We start from the raw sequence: 13132 nt of genomic DNA on the forward strand, positions 1-13132 counted from the left end.
GCACTTCCATTATGAGTGTCTTCGTCTTGAAATGTACATCACCTAAGATGGAGGGGCGGCTGCCAGAAGAACAGCCAGGACAACCTACAATCCCCTATCTTTGTGCTTTATGAGTTTGGAAGTGATGCATTAGCTGAGGCTAGAGTAGATGTAGCTTTCTATGCTTATCTGACATGACAGGCAATGGACTGGGAGAGTTCCAAGGCAATCATAAGGCCTGGAAGGAAATAGACAGCCATACAAACACCAGCTGTCTGGTACGGTTCCCGCTGCAAGTTCTAGGTTTGGAACAAAGCCTGGAGATTATGCCATCCTAAGGCCCAGTGCTCCCTGCTGTTGACATGAAAATAAATGTCAAAAAAGGGGGGGAATCAGTACAATTGCTGTTTTCTACAGGCTCCGCTACAAGCCAGTGCATGGAACGCAAATAAAGAGACATTTTTGGTTCTTCATGTGCCAAGTCAGCCCGGGGAAGTGAAAACAGCACAACAGTGCACATATCTATGCAGTGGCGTGACCATCTTGTAGAAGAAGAAGAGGAAGAAGAATTGGTTCTTATATGCCACTTTTCTCTACCTAAAGGAGTCTCAAAGTTTCTTACAATCGCCTTCCCTTTCCTCTCCCCACAACAGGCACCCGGCAAAGTAGGTGAGGCTGAGAGAGCCCTGATATTCCTACTCGGTCAGAACAGCTTTATCAGGGCTGTGATGAGCCCAAGGTCACCCAGCTGGCTGCACGTGGAAGAGGAGTGAGGAATCAAACCCGGCTAGCCAGTTTACAAACCACCACTCTTAACCGCTACTCCATCTACTACCTTAAAGTGGGTATTAACCCAAACCGGCGCTACATATTCATTCCTGCCATTACAAACAGACCCATATAACTCATTATATTCCACAATGTCAGTGCTCCTAACCATTACACCAAGCTCTATTTCCAGCAGTCAGCAATCTGCAAGGTTTTCTAGGAAAGTCACATGCTCAGGAGGAAGGTGATGTCCACCTCAAGTCATTTGCTACCAGGGTCTTGAGCTCAGAGGCTGAGTGCATCAGAACATGCACCTTCCATTTGGCTATCATTAATGATTATTAATTGACCTATGACCCCCAAATTCATCTCATTTTACTTTTAAGCTAACAAATCATTTTAAAAAAGCAACAGACATCTGTTGACTGTGTAAACCTAACCCATTGGGTCACAGCCATTTGATACTGACAATGACACCTCCTGGCAAGACACAAGATTGCACACCTGTCCCCTAAGAAACAGCAATGCAAGAAGCAGGCAGTAGAGGCAAGTATTAATTTTTGTCTACCACCATGTCTACTCATTTCCCCAGTCTTTAAAAAATCTGCAGAACCTTACATGACCCAAGTTAGAGAACTCAGCAAACAGATAGGCACAGGGAGATTTTTCAATGGTTATGCAGATTGTTTCCCATCAGCATTTTTTGCCAACCGACATTTATTTCTATATCATTCATTGCAACTTCTATGTTTCTGTTCACATAATTGACACCCTTCCACTAGCAACTTAGGAAACTGGCTGTGAACAGCAGTCACCTACAAAATGAGAGTTTTGTGACAGCCAGTTCTGTGGAAAGACATACAAAGGTGTCAGGGGTAGCCAAACTGCGGCCCTCCAGATGAATCATGGGAATTGTAGTCCATGGACATCTGCAGGGCCGCAGTTTGACTATCTGTCATTTGTAGGAATGGAACATGGGCAGCAAAGATAGGAGAAATAAAACATCTGGGCCCATCAGATCTCTTGTGGTTCCAGAAAGCCAGCAGACTGCCTACCTGTTCCATGACGAGAAGGAATATTGAAGCTCCTATACTGAAGCTCACTTGGCTGGTTCTTCCCTCCTTCCCTCCCCCTATTCGAAACATGACTAGAATTCTCAGATATATGTTGCTGTAGATATATTTTTAGCCCTTTACCATGGATTTTTATGCTAGTTGTTCCTCATACACTTGCTGCTACTGTGACTTACATTTTCCGTCTAGTTCTAAATTTTCTCTCAGACTAGGAATCATGGGAGCCTCCTATTGAGCCATGATGAAATGGGCTTCTATGTCAGTCTTGGGCAGCTCTTATCAGTTTTGGAAGAAAACCCCAGGAGCAGCTATCAGGATATTACATGAAAATATTATTTAATGATATAGGAAGACAGAAAACACTACAGCAAGATAAATGCCCCAAGACTCAAACTTTGTTCTGCTGCTTCAGACCAACACAGCTATGCATCTGAATCTAACTACAGCAAGATGTCTCTTTATCAACTATATCCAAAGACAAGCTCATAGCTTGGATTCCAGTTGACAGGGCCAATTTTACAATGAGGAAATTTGAGGCAGTTGCCTCAAACAGCAGATCTGGGAATTAGCCTCTTCTCCTACATGCTGCCTGTCTGCCTATTTGAGACCTGTTCAATGGCCACTCCTGCCTTCAAGCCACCAAAGAGAATTCTGGTTACCTCTTTGTTCCCTCAGGCTTCTTTAAAAGCAGTGTAGCAAATCACATGGTCCGGATCCCCAATTCTGAGAGATTTGCTCTTCTCATGCAAATTCAGCTCCCATTTTTGGTTGCCTGCCCCCAGACAACAAAAATGATGGCTAGACTCTTTTGAAAGTTAGTAATTTTATGAGAGTTCCTGAGTGAAATGTTTTTGTTTTATATTTTATGGATAACCAACACTGCTTCTCTATAATCTCCGGTTCCTATTAGACTATGTATTTTTCTCATTAAACATCTGGTATGCATTGCGATAAATTAGAGTTGTGAGTTTCCTACATTCTGCAGGGGGTTGGACTAGGGCCCTTCCAACTCTATGATTCTATGTGCAATTTACAGAATACTAATGAGAAGGAGTAAACAGGTTAAATTGCATGCTCAGATTCCAGGTTTGGAAGAGTATGAGGACTCAGATTGTCCTCACCGACTACTGTCAGCAGCAGAGAGCCAATGAGATGCAATAGGTACTGTATCAGAACATAGGATCTAGAGCAGTGGTTCTCAATCTTCTCAAACTTCCGAATGCCGCAACCCTTTAATACAGTTCCTCATGTTGTGGTGACCCCCAACCATAAAATTATGCAAGTGTTCTTTCACAGAAATTAAACCAAAACCGACCAATGGCATGAAGATCCATTGTTCATGACTGTATATAAATTGGTTTTTTTCTGGGGTTTCTCAGTTCAGTTCTTGTCCTGCCAAGCTGTGCTGCCACCTGGAGTGCCTGGCGGGAGACTGCCCTGCACTGGAGGCGCTGCTAGAGCGGCTGGCGGCCAAACGTGAGCACCTGCAGGAGGAGCAGCAACAGTGGCAGCCCCCCCCCCGCCAAGCTGCTTGTCCTGCCACGACCCCTGTGAAAGGGTCATTCAACACCCAAAGGGGCTCCCGACCCCCAGGCTGAGAACCACTGATCCAGGGGATAGAGGTTCAAATCGTGATTCCAATATGGAAGCTTTGGCCTGTCTAACTTAAGAGTTGTTGCTGTGAGGATAAAATGAAAGAGGGGAGAAAAGTAAACAATAAATGCCTAAATAAATAAACAAGAGGAGGTTTGCTGCTGAAACAGCTGGGGCCAATGTCCCAGTCCCAGAGTTTGCAAGCAGGGCTCGCTCCTGCTCCTTTCAGGGACCACAGAGGCCCCAATAGAGATCTAGGAATCAAATAAGCTGTCATAAGAGCTTACAAGATTTCATATACTCAGAATATGTTCACAAGGGAGAATGCAAATAACTTATTTTCAGATCTCAGAACTGTCTACTCCCATGGAAGGAAAAGATATTGGAAAGCAAAATGAAACCGCAGACAGTTGCAGCTCAAAACAGCCACTCCATTTTCTGAACATCCGGGGAGGCGGCTTGGGACAGAGAAAGAAAGAGAGTCTGGGTCTTCTAATTGACACCATCATTGTAGCAAAGTGGGTGCTCTGCCAAAATATTTCCAAATTCCATCTCTGGAGTGAGATCTGGAAGCTAGGGCCAGGGCTGTTTGTTTAATATGTTAAGATTTAATAAGGGGATTATTCATGGAAAAAGGAATTTGAGTCCCAGTCTCTGCCAGGCCCTGCCTTTTAGCAGCTTCCAAGTTGAGCAAACTGGGAAGGAAGGAGGACAACGCCTACAAATAAAAAGCAACTGGTGAGTGACCCAGCACAAAGTGGCCAAGCTAGAAGGGCAAACAGTCTCACTATATTCAGCTTTTTCTGTCAGTTGCCAAGTGCAAAGGGATGTACAATGACATCACTAAAAAGGATGATCAAGCCCTCCTTTCAGCATTTTGCTGAGTCGGCAGATGAAGGCTTTGATTGAATCAAGATGGAAACATGCATGCTAATTTGCCTCATAAGAAGCTCAGCCATGCTGGGCCAGAGGCCATAGTGAAGAACTCTCTCTGCACTCGAAAGACAGTACCCAAGATTCATTATGTTAAGTTGTAAGAAACTAGAGGAGGGACAGCAGTGAACAGTCTCCAATACCCCGTATTTCTCAAAACTATTAAAGGTAGCAGATAGAAGGAAACGAGTTATTCAGCCTCTCCAAAACAATCTTTGTTCAGAATACTGCCAGAGTTGAACACAGGCTCTCTCCTCCTTCCGAACCATAAAGACCTACTGGGTTGCCCTGGTTAATTTCTTAAAAGACAAGATGTTTGGGGATCAAACCCACTAACCCACTACATTAGGGAAAGACATACGCTCAGAGACACTTGCCTCATGATTCATATATTCCGGAGTTACACTTGAAAATGGGTTCTGTGGGCTTGAAGACATAGCTGTCAAGTTACACTAATGGGGTCGGACACAGAATGCCTGGAAGACAAGGGGATATCGCACTTATTTCTCATCTTTCTCCAAACAAAAGATCCTAAAGCAGGGGTAGTCAAACTGCGGCCCTCCAGATGTCCATGGACTACATTTCCCAGGAGCCCCTGCCAGCATTCGCCCCTGCCAGCATTGTAGTCCATGGACATCTGGAGGGCCGCAGTTTGACTACCACTGTCCTAAAGGATGATGTTAAGATTGTCAATATAGTTGTCTGAACATGATATATCATGTTATGATTACTGATGTTAAGATTGCTGACCATTATCAAACTTATCTTGTACTATGTTACTCATCTAACGTTTTCTATAAACCACCCTGAGCTGCAAGGGAGGGCTAGATGTAAATGCAAATAAATAAATTAAATTAATTAATTAAAACCCATCGACATAAGTGCTAAGCAGGCTCCCTGCCAGGCCAGTCACAGGTTACACATAGCTAGAGTTCTTAAATGGAGGAATAGTATATTGACTTTATGCCTCTCCTCATTTCCTGGGAAAGGGAGTAACCAATAAGTAGGGGCCCTGGACATGGTGAAAGATGAGGGGTTTTTAAGCAACATGGGACTCAAGCTTGATTACTGCACAGGAAGGATATGCTGATGGGGCAAGCAGAGCCCTTTTGGCTACAGTGAGAATTGCACAATAAGAATGCTGTTTTCCTAGTGATCTAGGTTTGCTAAATGCACCTGAAAAGCAAAAGCAAACAGGCTAACCTACTCCTCAGGCCCTCAAGAGACAGGAGATATTTCTGCGCAGTAAGACAATGAGAAATGAGCTTCCGCTTCGTGCCAACCCAGCTTGCTCATATCCCACAGTCTCTGCCATTACCATCAGCCAGACAGCAGACTCATATCTTTCCATGCCTCCCTCCATGTGTCTCTCTGGTTTCCTCCACTCTGTAGGTCAAAGGCACCCCAGGCCTCTGTGGGCTACCAGCATGGAAAGGCTGAAACAGCCTTTCTCCAAATAAATCCATTCAAAGAGAACCGCCTTGCTTCAGGGTTTGCATGTATGAGAAAATCCCAAAACAGGGAAGGTGGTAAGCTGTCCCTTGACTTCAAGAGGCAAATAAAAACTTTTGTGCACATGCCAATTTAAGCTAGAACGGTCCAGCAACCTGAAATATTGCCAACTGGTAGAAAGTTTGGTGGGCCAAGGTGAGATACAGGGATGTGGGGGATGCCTCCCGTTCCATTCTAGAAATAACTCCTCTTCAAGGTGCATTTGTTTACAGAATGAACCTAGATACACTGGAAATGAGCCTTCTTCCCATCTCTGGGTCTGTGGCTCTTGGAAGGGCCTCCCAGTTTTCTGTTGAAGTTTTGATTTCTTAATCGCTTCCCTTCTACTACCCACCAGCTTCTGGCAGCCTCCTAAATCTTGCAGGCAGAGAGTCATCACAAAAAAAGCACAGAAAAAAAGGAATTTGAGTCCGTGGTTGCCTTTGTGCTTTCCAGTGAATTCCTGTGGACCGGGTCAGAGGAAGCGTGTTTGGGCGTGGGGAAGCAGACAGAGAAAATGGGGGAAAGGACAGTATTTTATAACCGGGGGGGAGGGGGGGTCACTCGGAGGAAGGGCAATCTGACGTTAACAATAGGAACTTATCCGGGGCCGGGGAGAACGGGGTAGCCGACCTCACGCCTCTCTCCGCACACCCACCATTCTTTGGGGCTTTTCTGTGCCAGGATAAAGGGGTGCGGTTCTTTTGGCTGTTAACAAGTGAGTTTGTAGGGCGAGACAAGGCAGCTCCCGGTGGCGAGAGACATTCGGGGTTTGGCTCACGCCACGAAAAGAAGCCACTAGGGGAGCCGCAGAGAAGGGCGGGTGGGCGTCCTTTCCTTACCTACATCTGCATTGCAAAACGCCTGTTGCGGATGCACCGGAGAGCAGCTGCAGGCGTCGGCGAGGCGGTCCGTCCTTCCCAGGAGCAAAACGGCCAGCCAGGCCACAAGGCTGGGGAGCGCAGCACTCATCTTGCAGGGGGAGGGCGGGCGGGCAGGCAGGCGCAATTCGCGGCTCACCGCTCCAGCCGCTTCATCCAGGCGCGCGCACGCTCGGTCGCCGGGCTCTGCGTCTGCGGCGCCCCTGGGGAGGGGAAGGGAAAGGAGGGGAGGGAAGGGGAGGGCGGAAGCTCGGGGGTTTCAGCAGGCGAAGCCCGGAAAGTTTGCCTCGCCGAGGGCCTCCCGCTCGCTCGGCAGGGGAGGAGGAGAAGGAGCCGGCCGCTGGGAAAGGCGCTCTTGGTCGCCGCGGGTGCTGCTCTTCTGCTGCTGCGGCTGTGCTGCTGCTGCTGCCTTCTATGGAGGTGTTTGCTTCGCCTGGCTTCTGCGAAGCCTGGCTTTTTAATGGGCTCTGGGGATTCGCTGCCCCTCCTCTCGGTGGCACAGGGCCAGAGCGGGCGGCTCGCCTACTCCCGTCAGCGCTCTTGCGCGGCTCTGCCTGCCTTCGCCTCTGGCCCCGGCGACGCTCGGGTTCTGCTGCTTTCCGCGGGCTTTCTTCGCTTGACAGCTGCCTCTCCGGCTGCAGGCAAGCCCCAGGCGCAGGGGGCGGGGGAGGAGAGGGAGTATTCCCTGCTTCGGTCGATGCAGCCCCAGGCACGCTGAGCAATACTGGGGAAAGATTTATGATGGAGACGGGATGATGGGCGGGAAATTCTTCAGAGGGGTAGCCGTTTAAGAACGTGACGAAAGGAAGCATCGCGACGCGACGTGGCCTCCCCGCCCCCGGACACATGCCGGAGCCACACTCCTCTGCCACACCCTCCGCACAGAACCGGCGGCTCCGATGTACCCCTGACTGGCCCACATCAACTGTTTAGTGTAGCCCGCACATTTCACTCAATCATTCCCTCATATCTGTCGGCAAACCTGGCCTAGATAAGCTGGCTGCCTTTTCTCCCTTTCTGAGAGCAGCTTTGGAAGCAGCTGTGCTCTGAGCTGAAAGCTGTCCTGTCTTCCCCTGCCCCTGCCCTCCAGGAGCATGTGTGTGCACTGGCCAAGCTGTTAGTTACCCTTCTCAGGTTGTGATGTTGGGTATTAGATGTTCCCCACAGAGCCAGCCCTGGTTTGCAAGTTAGGGATGGAAGCAAGAACTCCAGCAGACATTCCTGAACTGATGCTATTAGAGGAAATAGAGGGAAGAATGCAGGCACTGGAACAAGCAGGGCACTCTTTGGACACATTTTGTCTGAAATACATGCCAGCAGCAATGTGTGTCAGAATAGTGGTCTATCGAGTTCTGTTTCACCATCGACTTCTGCTTCGCACACAGTGGCCAGCAAGATGCCCGTAGAACAGGAGTAGTCAACCTGTGGTCCTCCAGATGTTCATGGACTACAGTTCTCATGGACTACAATTCAAACGCTGGCAGGGGCTCATGGGAATTGTAGTTATGAACATCTGGAGGACCACAGGTTGACTACCCCTGCCCTAGAAGACCTACAAACAGGTCATGAAGGCCAAATTTCCCCCTGTTGTTATGGCATCAGGACATGGAGGTTCCATTTAGTAATCATGGCTAATGGCCATTGTTGGACCTGTCCTCCCCTTTTAAAGACAGCTTTAGTGTCATCACTACATCTTGTGGCAGTGAATTCCATATGTGACACAACAGTCCTGAACAGAGTTGACTTCAATTAGCTTTGAAGAGTGCAACATTCCTTAGGATTGCATTTTAAATCACCTAGGCATGCCAGAGCACATGCTAGCATAAAAATTGCCAGACAGTAAACTTGCCTAGAAATTTTTCCCCCTGATTTGAAAGCTGTTCTCCTCAACCTAGTGAAATATGTAACTTTCTTGAACACCTAGTGTTGATGCACCAATCTGATGAATTTGGGTTATGTGTATTTTTTCTAGAACTCCTTTTACCAACATTCTCATCCAAAATGATTGGAGGCTTTACATTGGATATACTGGTAAGAAAGAGAAGATTATTTCAATTTATTATCACGTAACACATTTAGAGCAGAAGCACGACACTGAAGACAGTTCTCAGGGCTAAACCCCAATGAGTCTTGGCTCCCTGGAAAATTGTTGTCATTGTCACGGATCAAATGTGAAACCCAGTCTGTTCCTACCCTTCCTATGCAAGGTTTGCTATTTTATCTTTGGTCTTATCTGGGGATGTTTTAACTATTATTGTAAGCTGCCTAGAACCAAGAAGAAAGGTGAGATTAAAAGGTTTTAATCAATTAAAGGAAAAGGGTTTCTTTCTTGACCACAAGGCAGAAACTTCCACAGCATCTGCTTCCAATATGCTTTCCCTCTTTCTCCATCCTCAAACCAGAGACTAACCGGGTTTTGCTAGGCTGTGAAGGAGTTGAGAACCCTTTCAATTTCTTCAGACGCAAACAAGTGCTTCCGTCACAATCCTTCCCAAACATCCCAGCTTGGTTCTGCTGAACTGCTTAGCAGTAATAAATGCTGGAAGTCTTTATGCATGTTGATACATCAGTGAATCCTAAACTCCCCCAGGGAAAAAAGTTAGACACTCTGCTCTGCCCATGCTTAAAGAGTAGTATGGGTTTCAGAAGGTGAGATTATTGGGGTTTTTTAACCAGGTGTGGTGGTCCCCCCAAAACAAGAACAAACAACAAAAAAATACCCTATATCCTGTTTTATCCCTGACCTGGATCACACAGGCTAGACTGATCTTGTCAGATCTTAGAAGCTAAGCAAGGTTGGTTCTGGTTAGTATTTGGATGGGAAACCACCAAGGAACCCCGAGATCACAACACAAAGGCAGGCAATGACAAACCACCTCTGAATGTCTCTTGCCTTGAAAACTGTATGGGGACACCTTCAAGTGGGTAGCCATGTTGGTCTGAAGTAGCACATTAAAATCAGAGTCCAGTAGCACCTTTAAGACCAACAAAGATTTATTCAGGCAAGCACACCCTGAATAAATCTTTCTTGGTCTTAAAGGTGCTATTGGACTCCGATTTTATATGGGAACACCATAAGTCAGCTGTGACTTTATGGCACTCTTCACCACAATCACCATATCCTGTTTGTTACCTGCACTTTGTAGCAAGGGCTAAAGCTCCTGACTTGATGGGAAACTTGAGACCACACTGTTGATGAGTGCTTTCCATGGAAGAAAATGCTTCTCATCATTGCTCCTTGTTCCGTTACCTGTTTCCACCATACTTTGGTGCTGAAATGCTCAAAGCTCCTTTGGAGGCCTTCTTCCTTTTTAAAACTTTCTGTGTCTTACCTCTCTGTCCTCTCATGGAATTTCATCTAGGCACTGAATCTTGATTCCTATCCACTCCATCCATCTCTGAACTCTCATGGTGGCATTCCCCCCTCCAAGTTCCCAGATGCTGAGAAGCAGGTGTCCATAGGCACCTTTAACACACCCTGGTGATGTGCATTTGCTATGGGCACAGAAAGATCTAAATTAGTGTTTTCTCAATGCAAGGGTCAAGAAGCTAGGGTGGAGGCGAGTCCTGCTGAAAGCTGGGGAGTGGAGCCGGCAGAGTGCCCAGCAGTGAGTCATGGCTATTGGAATTAAATGGAAACACATGTCCAGCCATTTGCAGGCTTTATTGCTCATAGCACACAAAACGTGGATACTTGGTAAACCAAGCCCAGAGATGGTCCAAGCAGTTGATCCACAAGCTGGTCAGCACTTCCAGCACCCATTATTGCCCAGGCAGACGTGTGCTTTATGCCCAAATTTTGACAGTTAGTGCCAGTCTAGTTTATAACTATGTGTTCTGTACATTTTGTTGTTGTTATGTGCGAAGTCGTGTCCGACCCATCGCGACCCCATGGACAATGATCCTCCAGGCCTTCCTGTCCTCTACCATTCCCCGGAATCCATTTAAGTTTGCACCTACTGCTTCAGTGACTCCATCCATCCACCTCATTCTCTGTCGTCCCCTTCTTCTTTTGCCCTCGATCTCTCCCAGCATTAGGCTCTTCTCCAGGGAGTCCTTCCTTCTCATGAGGTGGCCAAAATATTTGAGTTTCATCTTCAGGATCTGGCCTTCTAAAGAGCAGTCAGGGCTGATCTCCTCTAGGACTGACTGGTTTGTTCGCCTTGCAGTCCAAGGGACTCGCAAGAGTCTTCTCCAGCACCAGAGTTCAAAAGCCTCAATTCTTTGACGCTCGGCCTTCCTTATGGTCCAACTTTCGCAGCCATACATTGCAACTGGGAAGACCATAGCCTTGACTAAACGCACTTTTGTTGGCAGGGTGATGTCTCTGCTTTTTAGGATGCTGTCTAGATTTGCCATAGCTTTCCTCCCCAGGAGCAAGCGTCTTTTAATTTCTTTGCTGCAGTCCCCATCTGCAGTGATCTTGGAGCCCAGGAAAATAAAATCTGTCACTATCTCCATTTCTTCCCCTTCTATTTGCCAGGAATTGAGAGGGCCGGATGCCATGATCTTTGTTTTCTTGATGTTGAGTTTCAAGCCAACTTTGGCACTCTCCTCCTTCACCCGCATCAACAGGCTCTTTAGTTCCTCTTCACTTTCTGCCATTAGAGTGGTATCATCTGCATATCTGAGGTTGTTGATATTTCTCCCTGCAATCTTGATCCCAATTTGTGACTCCTCTAATCCCGCATTTCTCATGATGTGCTCTGCATACAAGTTAAATAGGCAAGGCGACAGTATACAGCCTTGCCGAACTCCTTTCTCAATTTTGAACCAGTCAGTGATTCCATGTTCAGTTCTCACTGTTGCTTCTTGACCTGCATATAAATTTCTCAAGAGACAAATAAGATGCTCTGGTATTCCCATCTCTTTAAGAACTTGCCACAATTTGTTGTGCTCCACACAATCAAAGGCTTTAGCATAGTCAATGAAGCAGAAGTAGACGTTCTTCTGGTACTCCCTAGCTTTCTCCATGATCCAGCGTATGTTGGCAATTTGATCTCTAGTTCCTCTGCCTCTTCGAAATCCTGCCTGTACTTCTGGAAGTTCTCGGTCCACATATTGCTGGAGCCTAGCTTGTAGGATTTTGAGCATAACTTTGCTAGCATGAGAAATTAGTGCGATGGTGCGGTAGTTTGAACATTCTTTGGCATTGCCCTTCTTTGGGATTGGAATGTAAACTGACCTTTTCCAATCCTGTGGCCATTGTTGAGTTTTCCAAATTTGCTGGCATATTGAGTGTAGCACTTTTACTGCATCGTCCTTTAAGATTTTGAATAGTTCAACTGGAATGCTGTCACTACCACTAGCTTTATTGTTGCTCAGACTTCCTAAGGCCCATTTGACTTCACATTCCAGGATGTCTGGCTCCAGGTCAGTAACTACCCCACTGTGGTCATCAGGGATGTTAAGCTCGCTCTTGTATAGTTCTTCTGTATAATTTTGCCACCTTTGTTTGATCTCTTCTGCTTCTGTGAGGTCCCTACCATTTTGGTCCCTTATCATACCCATCTTTGCATGAAACGTTCTCTTCATATCTCCAATTTTCTTGAAAAGATCTCTGGTCCTCCCCATTCTATTGTTTTCTTCTATTTGTTTGCACTGTTCATTTAAGAAGGCATTCTTATCTCTTCTAGCTTTTCTCTGGAATTCTGCATTCAATTGGGTGTATCTTTCTCTTTCTCCCTTGCCTTTCACTTCCCTTCTCTCCTTAGCTATTTGTAAAGCTTCCTCAGACAGCCATTTTGATTTCTTGCATTTCTTTTTCTTTGGGATGGTTTTAGTTGCTACCTCTTGTACAATGTTGCGAACCTCCGTCCATAGTTCTTCAGGCACTCTGTCTATCAGATCTAATTCCTTAAATCTATTTGTCACCTCCACTGTGTATTCGTCAGGGATATGATTTAGTTCATACCTGAGTGGCCTAGTGCTTTTCCCTACTTTCTTCAATTTAAGCCTAAATTTTGCAACAAGAAGCTCATGATCTGAACCACAATCAGCTCCTGGTCTTGTTTTTATTGACTGGATAGAACTTTTCCATCTTTGGCTGCAGAGCACATAGTCAATCTGATTTCTGTGTTGACCGTCTGGTGATGTCCATGTGTAGAGTCGTCTCTTGGGTTGCTGGAAAAGAGTGTTTGCTATGACCATTGTATTCTCTTGACAAAATTCTACCAGCCTGTGCCCTGCTTCATTTTGTACTCCAAGGCCAAACTTGCCTGTTATCCCGGTTATCTTTTGGCTTCCTACTTTAGCATTCCAATCCCCCATGATGATAAGCACATCATTTTTGGGCGTTGCTTCTAGAAGGTGTTGTAGGGCTTCATAGAACTGATCAACTTCATCCTCTTCAGCAGCAGTGGTTGGGGCGTAGACCTGGATCACTGTGATGTTGAATGGTTTGCCTTGGATTCG

The 13132-nt window shown here is 46.4% G+C and overlaps 1 protein-coding gene across 1 annotated transcript in view; it reads right to left on the bottom strand.

The window, feature by feature from the left end:
• TIMP2 (TIMP metallopeptidase inhibitor 2) overlaps positions 1-7470 on the bottom strand; it is a 45315-nt gene extending 37845 nt beyond the window's left edge. Inside the window, exon 1 of the mRNA XM_077328125.1 lies at positions 6680-7470. Coding sequence (XP_077184240.1) covers positions 6680-6809 — 130 coding nt within the window. The 5' untranslated portion in view covers positions 6810-7470. The remainder of the gene's footprint in view (positions 1-6679) is intronic.
• Positions 7471-13132: the final 5662 nt, after the last annotated feature.

Source organism: Paroedura picta, chromosome 3 (assembly GCF_049243985.1).
Source record: "Paroedura picta isolate Pp20150507F chromosome 3, Ppicta_v3.0, whole genome shotgun sequence".
Lineage (NCBI taxonomy): Eukaryota > Metazoa > Chordata > Lepidosauria > Squamata > Gekkonidae > Paroedura > Paroedura picta.